General features: G+C 52.3%; 2 protein-coding genes across 3 annotated transcripts in view; both read left to right on the top strand.

The window, feature by feature from the left end:
• The window catches only part of Unc5b (unc-5 netrin receptor B), a 67777-nt gene extending 61269 nt beyond the window's left edge, over positions 1–6508 (top strand). For both annotated transcript variants that reach the window (XM_038342265.1, XM_038342264.1), the window contains 4 exons: positions 1086–1235; positions 1931–2095; positions 3102–3283; positions 5207–6508. In XM_038342265.1, the coding sequence (XP_038198193.1) occupies positions 1086–1235; positions 1931–2095; positions 3102–3283; positions 5207–5372 (663 nt within the window). In that variant the 3' untranslated portion in view covers positions 5373–6508. The remainder of the gene's footprint in view (positions 1–1085; positions 1236–1930; positions 2096–3101; positions 3284–5206) is intronic.
• Positions 6509–14288: 7780 nt separating this feature from the next.
• The window catches only part of Slc29a3 (solute carrier family 29 member 3), a 33742-nt gene continuing 27684 nt past the window's right edge, over positions 14289–20346 (top strand). The window contains exons 1-2 of the mRNA XM_038342887.1: positions 14289–14359; positions 16534–16832. Of these exons, the coding sequence (XP_038198815.1) occupies position 14359; positions 16534–16832 (300 nt within the window). The 5' untranslated portion in view covers positions 14289–14358. The remainder of the gene's footprint in view (positions 14360–16533; positions 16833–20346) is intronic.

Below are 20346 nucleotides of genomic sequence, written 5' to 3'. Positions count from 1 at the left end.
TGGGTATCGCCTGTCATACATGTCTCAAAGCCACTGTCCCTTCCTCTCCAAACTCTGTCCCATTCCCAGGTCATCAGTCTCATGCTAGCATGATACTGGAGAATGTAGAGCTGGCTTTCTTCTCCATTCTTGTAGTAGCCCTCCAGAAGCCTCACAGGTCTTTCTGACAGACTGGACAGACTGATGCCTTCCCTGCCCCGGCTTTGAGCTGGGGTCTCTTCTAGTCGCGCTGTCTCTGAGTCTCTTGTGGCTTTCTCAGACTCCGTTCTGGAGACTGATGCAACATAGATGAAAAGGCCCTGTGGGAGAAGGAATATCTCCTGTGGGGACTGTACTACCCTAACATTCCAAGAGGCCTTCAAAAGGGGTAGGCACTGCGGGCAATCCCCTGCAGCTGGATCTGGTGGTATTGATGCTGGCTAGTGTTCATCCTGGCCAGATATCCAACAGGGAAGTTGCCACATTCTGGCCCGACTGCATTCTTTACTTGGTCCAGCCCCATCTGTCCACCTACCGTTTTTCTCATCTTCCAGTACACTTCGTTGGTAAACAGCCTTGGCCACCCGGCCGCTATCCACCTCCTCATTCATGTATCTGTCCTTCCAAATATTCTTCTATTCATATACCTACTCATTTGTGTAGCCATCTGTTTATCTGTTTACCCGCCTAACCCACACATCCATCCAGTGATCCATTCGATCGGTCTGCTCATTTTTGTGTGCATCCATCCATCTACTTAGAAAGTATCCTACCTGTACATCTAATTCTCCTTCCAATCTCCTGGTACCCACATTTATGTTCTCTAGACGTATCTGTCTATCCCTCTATCTGTCCATTCATATATCATCCATCCAGTTTGCTAGTTATCTGTTTATCTACCATAGCCTGGAAGCCTGTCTGTCTGTCTGTCTGTCCACCCACCCAGCCACTCATTTTCCATTCATCCACTTGTGTATCTGCCCCCCACATTCATCCAAAACACCTTTTTAATTAGATCAGATGGGTTTGGCCCCAGACTAGTGGCTTGCAGTATAAAAGACCCATAGTCCACAGGTAACAAGCCCCTCCCATTGCCCCATCAACAGGAGGTGCTGGAGCTGGAGCGTACTCTGGGCGGCTACTTGGTGGAGGAGCCCAAGCCTCTGCTCTTCAAGGATAGTTACCACAACCTGCGCCTTTCCCTCCATGACATCCCCCATGCCCACTGGAGGAGCAAGCTACTGGCCAAGTACCAGGTGAGCACTGGGCCTGGGGAGGGGCAGGGAGGAACCCCCAACTCCACCCTTTGTAGTGAAGCAGACACTGTTTCCCAGGTCCCTTAGCCCTGTCCTGTCTCCCCCACTCTATTGTCCTTCAGGTTTCCAGCCTTCTTCATACCCTAAATTCTGTGCCACTGATAGCCACATCTTCAGCCCCTCTTACATCTCTCCCGACACAAATACCCATGCCCAGCACCCCCACGTCCTCCTTCAGGCCCTTTATACTGCAAGTTTCTGATCTGGGGCCAGACCCATCTAAACAGATCAAGCCTTGCAGATTGATTCTGCTTGTCTCTGGCACTTGTGTTCCTCTGTCCCATCTTGCAGTATATGCCACCATTGAAGTTCTAGGTGCTCCATGCTCCAGCTTGTGTATGTGCCCTGAAATATATACATATATACATATATACATATACATCATACACACACACATGCACACACATACATGCACGCACACACTCCTGTCTTCTCCTCACACAGGCCCTTTTCTCAACTCCCTCCCAGAACCAGTGGATCAGCACCATGTAGCTAGCCAGCTTTCCCTACCCTAAAACCATTTCATACAGAGACTCGAGCTGCCCCCAGAGGCCCAGCCTTCCCTGAGACTGGTCCCCACCTACTTCTGGCAAATACCCAGTCTCACCCGCCCTGAACGCCTGCCTCTCTTACAGGAGATTCCCTTCTACCACATCTGGAACGGCAGCCAGAAAGCCCTGCACTGCACTTTCACCCTGGAGAGGCACAGCCTGGCTTCCACCGAGTTCACCTGTAAGGTCTGCGTGCGGCAGGTGGAAGGGGAAGGCCAGATCTTCCAGGTGCACACCACGCTGGCCGAGGTGAGGGTCGGTGACAGCCCGGGGGACTGAGGCTCTGGCACACAAGCACCTCACTCCCCAGCATCTCCCATAAAGATTCCTTTTTTCCCCCCACTCAAATCACAAAAGGAACCTGCTCACCCTGAGCAAGCAACCATCCCTTGCTGAGCACTGCTCACGTGACATTTATTACCATATGAAGTTGGCACACCCGCAAGTTGGTTATGGTGGTCCCCTTGTGCAAGACGAGAGTCTCAAGGCTAGGGCTATAGCTCACTTGTCAGAGTGCTTCCATATCATGCATGATGCTTTGGGCTCCACTATCAGATACACCAAGCATGGTGGTGTTCACCCATAATCCCAACACTCAGGATGTAGAGGCAAGAGGATCCAAGGTCATCTTCAGCTACATTGTGAGTTTGAGGACAGCCTGGGCTACATGAGACCCCCCTCAAAAATAAATGAATGAATAGACAGACAGACAGACAGACAGACAGATAAAAGGTCGTAGGGAAGAGAGTATCAGTACACTATACATGACCACCAGGTGAGGCTGACTTTGAACCTGGCCAAGGTAAAGACTGGCCTGTGACTCCCAACCTCTTGACAAAGCCAGGACTCCTAAGGTGACCAGCGTAGTAGAAAGCACTCCACACAGCCAGCTCTGCCCCAGGTAGGTCACCTGTCCTCTCTAGGTTCTATTTTCCACCTGTATCAAAGCTGGTCTTCATTGGTTAGGCTATGACTCCTGGGGCGTCCTCCTCCCAAGACTTAAGTCAGCATGTACCCAGGCTGATCCCAAGCAAGATCACACCCAGCATGCAGCAAGCAACCCTTGCCCAGCAGAAGTGGGTGGCTAGAGAGAGCCTAGAGGAGATGGAGCTGAGTAAAGAGCCCAGGGCTCTACACTAGAGTTAGGCGAGCACTCTAGCTACAGCCTCGGCCCTTAAGCCCCTATCCGGGCAGGAGACTGGGTGAGCTCCTGCCCAGCACTGTGGCTCCTTCACTCTCACCCCTTCTCTTCCAGACACCTGCTGGCTCCCTGGATGCACTCTGCTCTGCCCCCGGCAATGCCGTCACCACCCAGCTGGGACCCTATGCCTTCAAGATACCACTGTCCATCCGCCAGAAGATCTGCAACAGCCTTGATGCCCCTAGCTCCCGGGGCAACGACTGGCGGCTGTTGGCCCAGAAACTGTCGATGGACCGGTGAGCATCCTAAGCCACAGTCACCCCTATTGCCCTCGTCCTCAAGGTCTGGCAGGGCAGCGGGAGTGCGTAATCCCAGCAGACCAAAACTCAGTTCCCCTTGTGCGGTAATCAGTGACAGATCCACAGCTGGGTTTGCATGCATTGAGTCTGAGGTCACTGTCCCTCTCAGAGAGTAGACCTGTGAGCCAGGTAGGTTTTCAAGTGACACCACCACTCTTCAAGTCCTGCTCTCTTCCATGGTGTAGGCAAACACTTCCCTGCCCGTACCAGGGGCAGACCCAGCCCTGACACCAGGGAGTCGTGGTCGTTCATCACCAGTGCCTCGGTGCCCAGGCTCTTTTTAGGAAACTCTGAATGCCAGATATACGTGGTAAAAATGTTAAATGGTCACTTACTAGAAATTCTTATCCATGGCCTTGAGCAGGTATAAAAGATGGCTCAGTCGGTGAAGCGCTTACTTCATAAACCTGAGGACCTGAGTTCAAGCCCCAGAACCCACGTCAAAACGCCAGGAGTGCTAACACACATGTACAAACAATCCCAACACTGTGGAGACAATCCCTGGGAAGTGCTAGCCAGGCAGTCTGAATAGTGAACTCCAGGCTAGTAAGAGACCCTGCCTCAAATGAGGTGCAGGGTGTTCCTAAGGATGACACAGGAGATTGTCCTCTGGCCTGCACACACACACACACACACACACAGACACACGCATGCGCACACACACATGCACATACACATGTACACATGTTAAAATTAAAAACAACTAGTTACCAGAAAGTAGGAGTAGAAAGACAACTCTGCTCCTACCCTCAGAGGAGCTTGTCCTGTAGGATCAGGCCCAGAATAAAAGTGAATGTCAGAAAAGAGTGTGACCTGCCAGCCTGGAAGGTCTTTCAGGTCCCAGCATTTTTCCATGATGTTGATGAACCACATGAGGGTGGTTTGGGAGAGCTCGGGCCTTTCCAGCAGTGTGAAAGGATGTGGGAGACAACTCTTCATCACTGTGGAGTTCATTGGGCAGTTTAAAGGGGTCAAGATGGATCTCGGTCCACACTTCCAGAGGCTTTGGTCCTTGCTCAGCTTTTGCCAGTGCTGCAGGTCAGAGCAAAGCTAAGCACTGTGGCAAGAGGGTTCACTATGATGGCGCAGTGTCACCTCAGAAGTAGACTGGAAGGGCCAGGGCAAGACACATACCAGTGACCGTTCTCTCCCACCATGCCCTACCTTCTGCCAACCACTTATTTAGATGTCACATGCGTGTGTTTAGAACATGTGTGTATGTAACATACTGCATAGAGCATGTGTGGAGGTCAGGGGGCAACCTTGGGTGTCAGGCCCCACCTTTCACTGTGTTTGAGATAGGGTCTCTTTGTTCTTCTGCCGTGTGTGCCAGGCTAACCCCAGGAGCTGCCACCCCTGTCTCTGCTTCCCATCTTCCTGAAGGGACCACAGGAATTATAGACATTTATGGTATGCATGTGACTTTTATGTCAGTACCAGGGCTTTGAGCTCGAGTCTTCCCATTTACCCACAGAACTGTTTTGCCAGCCCTCATTCTGATGTTGAGCTCCTCTGTGGGTTTATCTGTGGTTGAATGTAGAAGCTCATGACCCCGGCCCTTGCTCAAAGTCCCACCTCTAACACTGCGTGAAGGCGATCAGGCTGTCCATCCGTGAGCCTTTTCAGGAAGGCTGTATTCCCAGGCTCTAACAGGGGATAACTGACGTGGTTCCTCTTTTGGAGACGGGATCAGTCTTATCAGAGAGTGCCCTGATTTGCGTAGGGCTGCACAGCCTACACTCAGAGGACATAGGATTTAGACCCAAGACTCTGGAGCCTACAGTCTTCCACCACCTGGACCTTCCCAACTCAAAGGCTGATCACCTCAGGGAAGCCAACGTTTCTCTTTCCTTCCAACAGGTACTTGAATTACTTCGCCACCAAAACTAGTCCCACGGGCGTAATCTTGGACCTCTGGGAAGCCCTGCAGCAAGATGATGGGGACCTCAACAGCCTGGCCAGTGCCTTGGAGGAGATGGGCAAGAGCGAGATGCTGGTGGCCATGGCAACTGATGGGGACTGCTGAGTGCTTGTGACCACAGGCAAGCGGGGACCAGTCTGAGACAGTGCAAGGAGGCCTAGCAGCCTCGCCGCCGTGGGGGTGTCCAGCCTCTGCCGTCCCTGGCTCACAGCTGGAATGGTCCCCCACCTCCCTCCCTGCCGCAACCCTCAGACCACCACCAGCCTTAGAAAACCTCTGTGTTCTACTGCTGAGAGGCCGGGATCCTTGCCCCATCGTTTCCTGGCTCGCACTGGGATGGGCTGAGGCCTCTGGGGCAGCCTAAGGCCAGAGGCTTTCCCCCTTCACAACCCACTACCCTCAGCCCTGTGACTTTGGTGGTTCACAGGTTTCAGTTCTGTGTTCACCACATTGTCCTTGGCTAGGGACCTCTCTTCTATCCCTGGTCCTCTATGAAAGTTGAGTTCAGCTCAGACAAACTGCTGTCTTCTGTCCACAAGAAACGAAAAGAAGAAAGGAAGAATGAATGGATGAATGAATGAATGAATGAATGCTTTAGAAGTCAGCAAAACCCACAAGGGAAAAAAAAAAAAAACAAAAACAGTTTCTTAGGAAACGCAAATGATTTATTATCCAGATACTTGGATAGGTCCTTTTTTTAAAAAAAAGAATACTAACAAACAAAAAAGTAAGAAAAGAAGAGGGGGCGGGGGGACTTTTATTCTCCAGTGTGGTTAAGAGTGGGTATGCTTGTGACTTGGGCTACAGATGAGTGCATTCATGGGCATGTGTTTGCACAAATGCGTGTGTGCATGGCTGTGGTCAGGGAAATGCATTGCGAATCATGAATCCATTGTGGGCTAAATTCTGACAAGGCCTCAGTTTCCCTGGCTGTGCAGGGAGATGATACAGGATTTTAGCCATGACATTGAGTTCTAAAATCAGAAGCACCAGCTGGGGCCTGGTGGTTCTCCCATCTTCTAGTGCCCCAGGCAGATGCCCTTCTATGGCCTTCTGGGTTTCCGAAACTCCAGCTGAAGGCCCAGGCCTGCTGTGACCTGGGAAGACTGCTCAGGTCTGTTTTACCATCCTGGTTTAGTAATGTGGCCGAGAGGTGAGGCTCCTGCAGAGAGGGAGGGGTCCTCCAGGTTCTCTCTCGGGCTGGATGGCCTTGTGTCTAGGCTGGCGCTGGCTGGTCCCCACCCCCCACCCCACCCCCACCCCCCCGCACCTCTTGTCCTTGGTTCACCCATTCACTCTCCTGCTGGGGTCAGGAGATACGAAGGTAGCCTTACTAAGTAGACATCTTCACTCTTGGCCATGGCCTGTTCCTGAACTGCCATTGAGACCAGTCTGGGCACATCCTGGGCCTGGAAAGTTGGGGCTTCTGAGGGGAAACAGGTTTCACGGTCACAGACCCAGCAAGCATCTGTGTCCTGGCTTCTCTGCTGCGGCTCCTGAGGTGGGTCTCAGACTGAGACCAACGCGCCCCTAGCACCTAGGTAAATACTGTCTCAGACGGTGACTCTGAACTTTTCCTGCCAAAGATGCCCATCCTTGCTGGTCACTGTTAGCCCATGCACAGAAGGGGCCTCTGTCCATCTGCACCCTGGGAGACAAGACCAGAAACCAAGTTCTAGCCGTGCTGTGTGACTTCAGGCATGTAACTGCCATCTCTGGGCTCCTTTTTATCCTCGAAGCTCCATGAGGCCCCTTGGGGTCTCATCCTTTTCTGGGCTTCAGAAAGGAATCAAGTAGAGAAAAGTTGATTGTGGTCTGTATGCCTTCCCTTGCCCATCCTCAGAAACCTGCCTGCCTGGGCACTAGTGGGATCACTTGGTGAGCGGGTCCCAGTTAGCGGGAGCCTGGGACAGGACTCCAAGTGGGCAGTTTGGTAGCAGCAACCCAGGTAATATCTGCCAGCTATGGACTGAGCCAGGGCTGTTGGGTTGGGTTTTCCATTCCTGCCTCCAATGAGCTGGACCCTCCTCCTCCCGTCCCTGGACAGCTTGGTGTTGCGGGATCCTGCAGGGTATATGTGTGCTTGCAAGCATATGTGTGCGTGTGTGTGTCGTGTGTGTGTGTGTGTGTGTGTGTGTGCATGCCTGTGCTTTTCAACTTGGGCACATCAAGGCACCCCTCCCAGAACGCACACTCCTGTTCCCATTTGTGGACATGGCCTCTGTGCCCAGGCTTGTGCCGCTGGAGGTGGGCATGCCTGTTTGCTGTTTCCGAGTCACAGGGTCAGTCAGCGTATCTCCTATGTGCCTCTCCCGCCCTCTTCTGGGGCCCATGATTCTGAGCCCTGGCCAGACACCTCCTGAGGGATGGGGACCCTCCTCATCCCTGGACTTCCAGGGCACTCTGGTCCCCATCTTGAAGCTCCCAGGCATCTGAGTCGGCCCCCTCCACTCACCCTCAGAGGGCGGGTGGCCGGGACCTTGGATGCAGGGCTCTGTCCCTGGATTCCAATATGCCGGGGATGGTCCCAGCCCCACCTGTTCATTCTGTAAACAACCTGTAAATAGCCTTTAGCATTCTTCTTGTAACAAGATTAATTTTTATGAAATAAATTATATTTCCTAGTCTAATTAAAAAAAATCCAGGTCTTGGTCTGATGTCTTCTTGGTCTTTTAACGGCAGTTGGGTGTGACTTGTCTCGTTCTTTCCATAATTCCACAGCAGTTCAGAGCTCCAACCCTTGGTCCAGCTCAACAGCCTCACCTTACAGAGGGAAAATGGTTCGAGGGAATGGGGCTTGCCGACAGCTACACAGCAGGTTAGGACCTCATGAAGGGCTTGGGCCTTGCCCTGCTCTCCAGCCAGGGCTTAAAACCCAGAGCCCAGGTGGGAGGGCTGATGGACTAAGACCAGCACCCATCTGCATCCCAACCGATGCTGGGTGGGGAGAGTGTCTGTTCACTGTTGCCAACCTGGGGTTGTGTGGATGCTGTGCGGGCAGGACAAGTGAAGTGAATACACTCATTGTGTGGTTGGCTGCCAGGCACAGCTGAGCTGTTTACAGCCTGGGCAGATTCCCCATCTAAGGAGGAGGGTGGCAGCATCCCACACAGATGACAGACAGCATCCTGTGTTCTCCCAGCAGGTGATTCCTGCTGATGAAATCAATGGACATGTGGCAGTTGTCGTAGATGGGCAGGTATGCAGGCGGAGGGGTGCATTTTTTAATCTTCATGACTACTAGTTACCTCCATTTAAATGGATCCCCATCACCCTGTGGATCTCACGCCTCACCCTGTGAGTTGTGTCTGGTTGGCAGTTCCCAGCCTGTTCTGGGCCTTGTGGAGGATCACGATGCCCACCACACCTTTAAGGGTGGCGCCGCCTAGTGGTTGCTCTTACTGTCCCCGTGGTAAGACCCTTGGTGTCTGCAGACATCAAGTTTCCAATGGGCCTTGCCAGCTCTGGACCCCAGCACCTGTGGCTGGCTCTGGGGCCATCCCAGCATGGAAAGCCTTTAAGGCAGATCCAAGATGAGCAGTTAATAAGAAAAGAGAAAGCCGTGGGTCCTCTGAGTGTCCATGGTCTGGTAGGGAGGCAGGGCAGACAGTGAACTTGTGTGCGTACGCTTCCACTTGGCCTGCTTTCACTTCCCCGGGCAGCCAAGATCTGGGGCAGCCATGTTCAGCGAGTTTCTAGGCCCCAGAAGCTGCCACGGGGTGAAGGTCTGTGGTCTGGAAATTCAAGGGGAGTGTATTATTCTGACAGGCAGGTGGATGTGTCCTGGGGTGGGTGGGGTGGGGCATGGGGAGTGAGCCAGGCTGGGCAATGCGTAGTGTAAAACGGTGAAATCCACAGATGGTACACGGGGGTGGGGGTCCATCTTGCCTTGAGAGAGAGTGCTTGTCTTGGGGTTAGTGGGTGGAGACAGTGTGGTCCTGGGCCAGGGTTGTGAGGCCCAGTGATTGGCAGCATGAGAAAGCAGCAAGGACAAATGGCTCTCCCAAGTCACCATTAACTCTAGATCACAAAGGCCTCAAAACTTAGTACCTAGACTGTGGTTAAAGCCGCAGTGTCTCTAAATAGGGAGCAAGAGAAGCCGCTGCTGCAGCAGTTCCCAGGGGTGGGAGGAGGTCTTACTTGCCCTCTTCTTAACAGCCTGTTCTCCACTTTGGCAAAACTGCACAGATGCTGTGGAGCCACAGCAGAATAGGGGCCATAGGGCTTGGTGTGGACTTGGACGTGAAGGAAAGGTTCTCAGAGCTTCCTGGAACGCCTGTCCCTGGGTACTATGGCTAAGCCACATTCTACACCATGGAGCCAATGCACCCCAGGGACAGTGAGAAAGCAGCCACGGGGGCTGGAGAGATGGCTTCCAGAGGATCCGTGTTCAGTTCCCAGCACCCACATGGCAGCTAGCAACTGTCTGTAACTCTAAGAGCTGACGCCCTCACAAACATACATGCAGGCAAAAACACCGGTGAAGATAAAAATAAATTATTTAAAAAGAAAAGAAAGCAACCACTAGGTGGCGCCTAAAAACCGATGCGGTTAGAATCTGGAAGGATCTGACGGCAACCCAGGGAGGGAGCTTGGCATGCTTTTCTCCAGGCCTCCCCGAAGCGCCCTCCTCTGGTATGAAATGGGAATAGCAATGAGACTTAGCGCTGGATCACAGAAATCTCCATTGGAAGCAAATGGTGATGAATTATCCAAAAAAAAAAAAAAAAAGGAAAAGGAAACCAACTAGAATTTGAGACCCTTCTTTTAAATATATGTATTTATTTTTAATGTGGATGAGAAAGAGCATACACGTACCACAGCGTGGGGGTCAGAGGACACCATTTACATACGTTCCCCCACCTCTTACCCACTGAGTTATCTGGTGACCCCAGAGGCTGTCCTTCTAAAGACTAGGACTGACCTTGATTGAATGTTTGTAGGTGGAGGCAAACTTGGAGAGGGGTTGGGCAAGGAATGGTGGGAAGGGGCACCTGACAGAAACAACAGCAGCTGTGGCAACGAGAAAAGGGGGCATCAAAGTGAGTTCCCCAACACTGTAGAACTAAGCTACAGAGTAGTAACACAAGACCTAGCAGGGGCTGTAGCACGGGGGTGTCTTGCAGTCTCTATGACACAGTATCTCTGTCTGCTGTGATTTCCTTCCAAAATGACCAGGATACTCCTCCACCTAGAGATGAAGATTAGCCAGGTATGGGGGCGAACAACCGCAATCCCAAGTACAGGAGGATGGAGAGCCCAGGGGCCGTCCTTGTTTATATAAGTGAGCTGGAGGTCAGCCTCGTGAGACTCCACCCTGGATAATTCCTGGGTCCCGAAAAGGTTATCACCCTCAGAGGCCATCACCGTAATGAAGCGAAGCCTAGGTAGTACTGCAGTCAGCTTTCGGCGACGGCCAGGACCATCCTGAGTCAGACACACCAAGAGGTGAGGAAGGCAATTGGCACCTCAGCCTTTGAACCTGGCGATGCCGCCGAGACCACAAGACAGAGACGGTTGAGCTTGCTGGGCACCGCCCATGGGTTAATAAACACTTTACTCTGCAGAGTGTAAAGGGCATTAATTTTAGCTATAGTGAGCAGAAATGAAGAATTTCCGGGGCACAAGCATTACCCTGCTGTGTGATAGTTAACCCTGAGTCCTGACAGAAGACACAAGCAAGGCTGTCTGTGAAGGTTGTCTAGAATAATGGAAGTGGGAAAGCCAGCTTTGGTTGGTTGGTACCAATGTGGTAGGTACCGTCCCATGGACTGGGGTCCCTGGCTGGGCAGCCTTCATTTTACTCTGCCCCATCAGGCATGTCGTGCGACCAGCTGCCTCAACTCTGCTCTTCCTCCCAAGATTTCCCCACCCCCATGATGGGCTGTGGAGCCAGCAAACTGCGAACCAAGAAAAGGCCTCCATCAAGTTCCTTCTGCACAGTATCTTAGCACAGCAGCTGGAAAGCTAGCTAATACAGACTGGATGAGGCTGGTGGGGTTGTTATGATCTGCATTCATTCACAAACACTGAATACAGATCTCTATGTGGATTACACTTCCCTAGGGAGCTGGGGCACGAGAGATCAGAAAGGAGAGAGAGAGAGAGAGAGAGGGAGGGAGGGAGGGAGGGAGGGAGGGAGGGAGGGAGGGAGGGAGGGAGGGAGAGGGAGGGAGGGAGGGAGAGGGAGGGAGGGAGGGAGAGAGTCCAAGAGGCTCCTGAGTGGGGCAGGGTAGGCAGTGGTAGAGAAACTTCCTCATTGTAAATGTAGAAGTGGGGTAGGGATACAGGGCAGGGTGAACACCCCTGGTGATTTTGGTCTTTTCTATAAAGCGAGGATGGGCAGACAGTCCATGCTGGTGGGATATGGCACTGCAGTTTGAGGCAGGTGAAAGAGGAGTTGAGGTGTGTGGGGAACACTGGAAAGCTCCGGCTTGGTTTGGTGGTCATGGATTCGCGCGGACCCACCAGACTGCTGTTGGGTCTCCAGCGACACTGTAAACCGGGTCGAAGTGAGCTGCCCAGAGTTGCCGCCCAAAGTGGCACCAGGGAAACAGAGATATGGGCGTTCAGGGTGGTTACTAAGACCTCAGGCTCTAAGTAAGCTCAGGATGAAAGTAAAGTGGGCTCCCGCGTATGGAGCAGGGACAGAGGATTTAAGGGCTGGAGTTCTGTAAAGGTCAGAACTTTCTGAGGGAGCGGATGAGCCAGCACATAGCAAGGAGAGGTGACTTAAGTCAGCTTGGGGAGGGACTTGGATTAGAACTAGTTATTGTAGGAGTGTTTTCCATCTGGGAGCCCAGGAACTCTGGTGAGCCTAAACCAGGAGCTTGCGCAGTGGCAGGAAAGTGGCCACAAGATGGCAGCACTTACCAGTAAATCCCCACAGACGAGCTTGCGCTTGCCAGGCTGAGTCCAAAGAAGGTACTCCTACCACCTGTGAGACAGTAAGAAGGACTACATAGGGAGACCCTATCCGTTTTGCTTTGCTTTGGGGACAAAGTATCAACTAACTTTGTTGGTAATGTGTATACACAATTTCTTTCGTGAGTTTAAATTTTTAACAATTGTGTTACTTTTTAAAGAATATTATAGAATGTGTTTTGATCTTACTCATCTCCAACTCCCTATCTACCCAATTTGCTGTACTCCCTGGCTCATGTGCTTTCCGCCCCCCGGTCCTCCTGATGGAGTTCAATGTCTGTTGTCTAAATTCTCCTGTGTAGTGCCTGCCCTGAGAGTGGTCAACCTATAAGTCAGATCCTGAAGGAACACTGACTCCTCTCTCTCTCTCTCTCTCTCTCTCTCTCTCTCTCTCTCTCTCTCTCTCTCTCTCTCTCTCTCTGTCTCTCTCTCTCTCTCTCTCTCTCTCTCTCCTAGCAGCGCTTCCGGTAGGAGTGGAATTGCCCTACCTTCTGACCACCATCCCCCTCCACGATGGGATTTTTGTCTGGCTTAAGTTTACGTGAGTCTTGTGCCTGCTATAACAACCCCTGTGTGTTCGTATGTGCAGCTTCCCTGTTGTGCCTCCAAACTCTGTTTCCCTACAGTCATTTGCCACTTCTGCCTCTTACAATCTTTCTACCCCTTTTCAGTGACCCCTGAGTCTCTCCTGAGAGGGAAGGGTGTGGTATTAGATGCTTCTTTTAGGGCTGAACCCTTCCACAGTCTCTTATTCTCTACATGTTGGCCAGTTTGGGAAAAAGACCATATGGTTAAAAAAACAAAAACAAAGGCTTTAGGTGCAATGATCTTGATTAATGATTGATGTGGAGGGTCCATTCCATTCTGAGTGAGTGGTTTTCAACTGTATAAGAAATAAGACTGGGGCTGGAGAGATGGCTCAGCAGTTAAGAGCACTGCCTGCTCTTCCAAAGGTCCTGAGTTCAATTCCCAGCAACCACATGGTGGCTCACAACCATCTGTTATGAGGTCTGGTGCCCTCTTCTGACCTGCAGGCATACACACAGACAGAGCATTGTATACATAATAAATAAATATTAAAAAAAAAGAAATAAGACTGAAGCCAGGCGGTGGTGGTGCACGCCTTTAATCCCAGCACTTGAGAGACAGAGGCAGGCGGCTCTCTGTGAGTTCGTGGCCAACCTGGTCTACAAAGTGAGTTCCAGGATAGACAGGGCCACACAGAGAAACCCTGTCTCAAACACACACACACACACACACACACACACACACACCTGAGCAAGACACTGAGAGCAAGTCCTGTAAGCTGAAGTTCCTTCTTGGGTTCTGCTTTGGGTCCTGCTTTCAGCATCCTGCCTTAGTTTCTGCTCTGACTTCTCTCAGTGGAACACTAAGGTGAAATTAACCCCTTCCTTCCCAAGTTGGTTTTACTCAGGGTTTGATTACAGTAAACGACACAGGGAGACAAGGAGAACTGTACAGGTTACCTTCTTGTTTGCTGATTTTTCCTGATCCTGAAGCCCCCTTACCCACTCTGTGCCTTGTATGGGATGTGCCTGGGGTGGTCTGGAGCGTGCTGGCTGGTGCCCTCCCACAGGGCCTTGTTCTGGTCCCCACTTCTTTGTCTTGCACTTGAGGATGTTTTGAGATATGCTAATTTTTGAGCCTCACCCCTGTATGTATATGTGAGTGTGTGTACATGTGTATATATGAACATGCATGTGATGTGTGTGTGCATGCATGTATGCATGTGTGTACAAGCATACATATGTATATGAGTGTGCATGGATATACCTAGGTGTGCACATGTGGCTCCAGTAGCCTGGGTTGGTATCAAGCTTACTATGTAGCTGAGGTGGCCCGGAACCCCAGCCCCTCCCCTGGGAGGGTGCTAACAGGGGTGCAGGGCGGGACCTGGCCCAGAGACTCACTTTCTGCTCTTTCCAACTGGACGCCTGCAATTGCGGCCGTGCGCCAGGCGGGGGCGCGCGTGTGGGGAGGGGCCCAGAGGGAGGCGTCGGCAAACCCGGAAGCGCTGGGAGCCCGGGGCGGAGAGAGCTGAGGAGGGGAGGGAGAGTGGGAGGGCAAGGGTGGAGCCCGGCCTGGCTGAGCCCTAGTCGCAGAGGCCCGGCTCCCGGGACCTGGTGGAGGTAGCAGCGACAGCGACAGTAAGTGCGGGCGCGGCGGCCCTCATGTTTGGCTGGATCTCCCCCTTCCGAGGCTGAACGTGGTCTCCCCGCTTCACTCTCTGGTCCTGCGTGTGGGGACAGGTCAGCCTGAAGGATCCAGAAGGCTTTGTGGGTCCAAATCGGGTGTCACAGCTGCCTCTGCCGAGGGAACTTGTCCCAGCCTGCTGTCAGGCTCGCTCTTCAGCTCTTCATCCCCAGCCTGTGCCCTCAGGAGTCATCGAGGCACTCGAACTGGCCAGGGATCTTTTCTGTCTCCAGACTCTCACCCTTTCCAGCTCTGACTGGCCCTTACCCCAGGACTCTAGGCAGGGGCAGGGGTAGCCTGGCCTGGGGAAGCTCTTGGCCTCCCCTCCTTTCTTTGTCTTTCTCTGTTCATCCGAAGCCACAGCTACCTTTTATAAAGAGTAATAAGGTTTTGCTCAGTCTGCTGCACCGCCGGTGACCCGGTTAGAGAGGATCCCTGGCAACTTCAGATGCTTGGTCAAGGCTGAATGGTCCTTGATGAATAGACACCGCAGCTGAGAAGGGGCTCCAGCCCTGTGTGGGTCTGGGTCACCCGCACTGGGCCCTGCACCTACCCTCCTAGCCTGAACTTCTGGGAACGGCCCCTTGCCAGTTCTCTGGTGGCTTCTGCGGTTCATGTTTATCTTTGACATTTAAAAATAATTAAGTGTATATACGTGTGTCTTTGTGTGAGTATGCGCAAGTTCTTTCAGGTGCCCACAAAAACTAGGAGAGGGCATTGAATTGCCTAGAACTGGAGTTACAAGTAGTTGAGCCACCTGCCTTGGGTGCTGGGATCTGAACTCACGTCCTTTGAAAGAACAAGTGTTCTTAAGCGTGCTCATGTGTGCATGCGTGTGTGTGTGTGTGTGTGTGTGTGTGTGTGCTTCCATGCATACTCTGTCTGGTTAGATGGGTCATCTTTGATCTCCACGTGACTCAAGGCTGTAAGAGGGGCCCTACTCACCCTGACAGAACCCTGTAGAACCTCCTGCCTGCCTGCTCCAGCGCGCAGCTGCAGCAAGCAATCCAGGGTGATGTCTGGGTCCTACAGAGTCCATTCGTTCAGCAGTGTTAATGATGGTCCCCTTGGGCCTTCTCTGCTCATAGCTCCTTGCTACGGGATGCCTTCAGAGGGAGGGCTGCTGGGACTTGGAACCAGCAGAGTCGCATTCCTAGACCATCCCTGGGAGAGGAGTTGAGGAATCCCGGGGGGGGGGGGGGGGAAGACACGCAGACTGCCTGTCTATATCATTTCATGCCACTGTGACCTAGGCAAGTGACTTGATCTTTCTGAGCCTCAAACTTCTTACCTGTAGGTAGTACCTAGCACCTGGCTGTCATGGCTCACGTGTTAGGTGTAACCATGGCGTGCTGAAGTACAGTGTGTTTCTTTGTGAGGTAGGGTCTCATTTAGTCCAGGTTAACTCTTGAACTCTCTACGTAGCAGAGGCTGACCTTGAATCCTGATCTTCCTGCCTCCACCTCCAGAGTCCCACTGAGTTATAGGCGTGTATGTGCCATTATTCCTGGCCCAGTTTAATGGTTGAACAGCTAATATACATTGCCCAAATTCAAATGGCACAAAAAATAAGAATTAACAGTGAGGCTTCCTCCTTGTCCCCGTCTCCCTCCAAAGACACCCTCTGTTGGAACACCCCTGTGTGTCTTCCATGGTATGTTGAGCATATGTAAAAAAGCGTGTGTGTGTGTGTGTGTGTGTGGTCCCACCCCCCCCCCCCCGGCGTATCTTTTTGCATAAGGTAGAAGAGCTGGGGTCTCATTCTTTGCCCATCAAGGGTTCTGATTCCTATGTGAATGCCTTTAACCCAGGCTTGCCCTTCTGCACCGTTTGCCTCAATTTTGTACCTGCAAGGGTGTTCATGCCACTTGTCCCATACTTATGCATCATCGCCTGTGCTGTCCTTGCATAGTTGAGATGACCTCTGCAGTCACTACAAGTTCTGATAGTCTGTCCTTCTTCTAGTCTGACGTATCTTTCTTCCTGGTCCTAAAACCTGGAGCTCTCCTGCCAGACTTCAAGGACAGGGTAGACCTAGCCTGGGCTAGAGATGTCTTCTAGGATAAGCCAGTGTCCAGCCTCAGTGCTTGCTAACTTGCCCCTTCTGCGTCTCTCTCTGCTCCCACAGTGGCCGCTGCCTCTGAGGATAATGTATATCACAGCTCAAACGCTACCTACAGAGCCTTGAGCAGCCCTCGCAAAGCTGACCAGGAAGCTCTGCTGGGGAAACTACTAGACTACCCAGCTCCTGGCCTGCAGAGGCCGGAGGACCGCTTCAATGGCGCCTACATCATCTTCTTCTGCCTGGGAATTGGGAGCCTACTGCCCTGGAACTTTTTTGTAACTGCCAAGGAGTACTGGGCATTTAAGCTCCGCAACTGCTCCCGCCTGGCCTCAGGGAGGGACTCTGAGGACACGGACATCCTGGTAAGAGCCATTTTCCTCCCCAGGGGAGCAGGTAATCTGGAGCCAGGCCATCCTTAGGGATGCTGGAGGGAGCACCTTTATATGCTGATAATATGGGTGTTGTTGGTGCAGAGTCTGGGTGGGCGCAGTAGAAAGAATCCACTGGGCTCTAGGCCCTGTACTGTGTGGTACCCAGGCCTCATCGTTACCTCCTGAGGCTGAAGGGATGGAGATGGGCAGACCCAATCCATACTTCAGATTGTCTGCCATTGTCTGTGGGAGGATGGACAGGATGGTTCTATACCGTGTGTAATGGTACGTATGAGGATACGGAAGGAATCTTTGCCTCTGGGAATTAAAGGTACGACTCTTACAGCATTAAGTCAGCTGTGGGTTCCAGAAAATTTCAAATAGCAGTAGCTAAAGCAAGAGGAGGTCATTTTTTTCTGTCACAATCAACTTTGGGCAGGTGGGTTGCTTCCCCACGCTAGTGCTCACATTCAGGGTCACCTCATAGTCCAAGATGACTGCTGAAGCTCCATTCATTGTGGCATCTATAGGAAGAGAGAAAGGAGGGACGCCCTGTTGCTTGTAAGAACACTTCCTCCTCTTTACATCTTATTGGTCCAAACTAAATCACGTGGCTCTGTCATCTACAGAGAAGGCTGGGAAATGTAGTCTTTTTGTGTTTCTTAGCGCTTAAAACCAAAGCTTCACACCCCTTAACGTGTCCTGTGTGTGTCACACACACACACACACACACACACACACACACAGAAAGAGAGAGAGAGAGAGAGAGAGAGAGAGAGAGAGAGAGAGCGAGCTGTCTAAGCATAGTTTTGTAACATTGTTTTGTAACACCCTTGTAAACTAGAGGCCCTATAGCTAGGGGAGACAGAGTGTACCAGTCTGTTCACCATGACTGGGATCAAAGTCCCACTAGTCAGGTGAGTGATGACCATTCTGAAGAAAGGAAGATTGCTTTGACTCTTGGTTACAGCCCTCTGTTGAGAGACTGTGTCCGGTGATGACTTTCTCGTTAGGCGCGTCATCTTCAGGTGACACAAGGCGTCTTGTGATGGGCGTATGTGAGCCTGATCCTCTCCCTCTTCTCATAAAGCCACCAGAAGGCAACTGTAGGGTGCCATCCCATGACTAACCATAATCCCCTCTAAACATCCTAGATGGATTCAGTTTCCATCTTCTTACTTCCTCCAGGTGAGGAATGTATCTCTGTATAGGAAAGTTTGGGGGACACTCAGACCATATGCCACCTATGTCCTAAGGGGAGTGAAGTCTTGGGGACATACTCAGGCCACTGTGGCCTGGAGCAGAGGGATTTGAAGTGTGAGCAGGGACTGCCCCAAGAAGGAGGCACTGGCTTTCAGAGTCCTTTGTCTTATTTTTCTACCTTGAGTCAGATCATGTGGAGGTCACCACAGCAACCTTCCCTCCATGCTGGCCGTGGCTATGTCATCCTCTAAGGAAAGCTGCACCATCATATGGTCCGAGGTCGATGCCTAGTAAGGGAGGAGGGCTCAGGAGCCTGACTGTACCTAGTAAAGGAGTCTGTTAAGAGTGGTTCTGTAGTGGTTCCGGGCCTGGGAGGCCTGGTTCTTTTCGCCTGCAACACGCGTGGGGGCAGAGCTAGTTCTTAGCATGCCAGCACAGGAGGCTGACAGTGCTGAGCCTTGTGCTCCTCCTCTGTGGGTCCCTCAGGGACAAGAAGGAATGTGCTAGCAGACCCCATCCAACCCCTCCGGTGGCCCCAGAGGTGGCTCATGTCTCTCTTTGGAAGCCCTTCTGAGTCCTTGGCCAGCCCTCTAGAACATGCCTCAGCTTTGTATGCCACAAGTCAGACAAGGAATGAGCTCTCTCTGAGCATCACTCCTAGGCTCCACGGCACACATGCCTGGAGCCACTTCTAGAACCTCCCATGACACGTAGCCCAGGGATTCTCACTGATGTGGCTGAAGGCTGAGAAGGGACCCTGGCCTTTTATAAGGTTTCAAATGACACTGACTGCTACATACCCCTCACCCCGCCTACCATTTCTACATGCCTGTGGATTCATAGGTGGCTCCAGGGTCTGGAGAAGGACTGTCATTGCGCATGTGTACCTGAAAAGCTCTTAGGGACAGACCATGGTGGTTTAGAGTCCTACTGCCCCTCACATGGAACTGTGGGACCAGGCGCACCCTGAGAACTTGTTGGCGACAGGCTCGTTCCACCCAGGTCCTGGAGTCAGGGCTTACATATTCACACAGGTGACTGATGGGAACGGTGGCCTTTAGGAAGCTCCCCCAGGATGTGACCTCTGTTGGCTCTGGGCCCTGTACTCTCTGGTTCCTTATGTATATACTGGTTATACTGCCCTCCTAGGGTAGCTGTGGCAATGAGACCCATTATTACACGTCACGGGATAAAGCCTGGCACCGCCGTCCCAGGTGTTGCATGAACAGCATCTCTGGCATCATTTGAGATTGGCCTCGTTCTTTTATGGACTAGTGACACAAGCCGTCAGCTTTCTGCAGCCCTCCGCAACTGAAACTGCCTACTAGACTTCCTCCAGAACCTCTCTGCCTGACTGTCCATCTGTATGTCTCCCCAGGGCAGGGCTCTGCTGTGTGCGCACCTGTCCCTCCCCCTCCATCCATCCTCAGGCCTGCCAGAGAAAGGCCACGGTGCTCCCAATCCCTCCCAGCTGCAGGCACTTAGCATTCCAGGTCCCGCTATGATACTTTATTGCAGCGCTCGAGCGCTGGCAGGTGCAGGCCTAGTACCTGCCTGCTGCCCGCAGCTCCTGGCTCTTGGCATCGGAGATGAGAGACCTGTCACCCCCTCGATTCATGGGCCAGGCTGGGGAAGCAAGCGTGCTGGGGGCCTGTCTGCATTTGACAGGGCTCTTTTTCTTTGCCTCCTATTTGTGCCACCCGCTGCCAGCCAGTTCCCTCCTGCTCCCTTCCAATCTTGCCCCAGTCTGCCCTGTGTCCTGAGGGTCACCGAGAGTCAGGGAGACAGCTTGTCCCCTCTTAACCTTCCTCTGGTGTGTTGCTAAGGTGGAGGAATTTGTCCCAAAAGGAATGTGGACAGCCCTCCCCATTGTGTCACCATTTGGGGCCATCTCCCACCCCAGGGCTCATTTCCTCTTGTCTCCGGCAGGTCTGGAGATGGTTTAGAGAGCTTTCTTCTGCCTTCCCTGTCCTCTCCTCTTTGTTCTCTGGAATAAGAGCCTCAGATAAAGCCCATGGGTTCAGGGGCAGCTGCACCAAGACTATCAGTGCAAAAATAAATGAATGGATGTGAAAGGGTAGCTGAGGGGTGCCGTGAGGGCTCGGGTTTCCTAGACCCACCAGGCCAGCAGCGGTGACAGGGACTTTCTCTTCTGTCCTTGGAATATCTGAATAACCTCTTTGGAGACAGAAAGTCAGAAGCTCTGGCAGGTTAGGGGACCTGCCCAAGATCACACAGCAAGGCAGGGCTGGAGAGATTTGCAGTGGGGAATTTGGGTGGGTAGACGGTCACAAAAGTGGAC

This window comes from Arvicola amphibius, chromosome 9 (genome assembly GCF_903992535.2).
Source record: "Arvicola amphibius chromosome 9, mArvAmp1.2, whole genome shotgun sequence".
In the NCBI taxonomy this organism is placed as follows: Eukaryota; Metazoa; Chordata; class Mammalia; order Rodentia; family Cricetidae; genus Arvicola; species Arvicola amphibius.
Note: the sequence above shows the minus strand (reverse complement) of the source record. Positions and strands in the feature narration are given on the sequence as shown.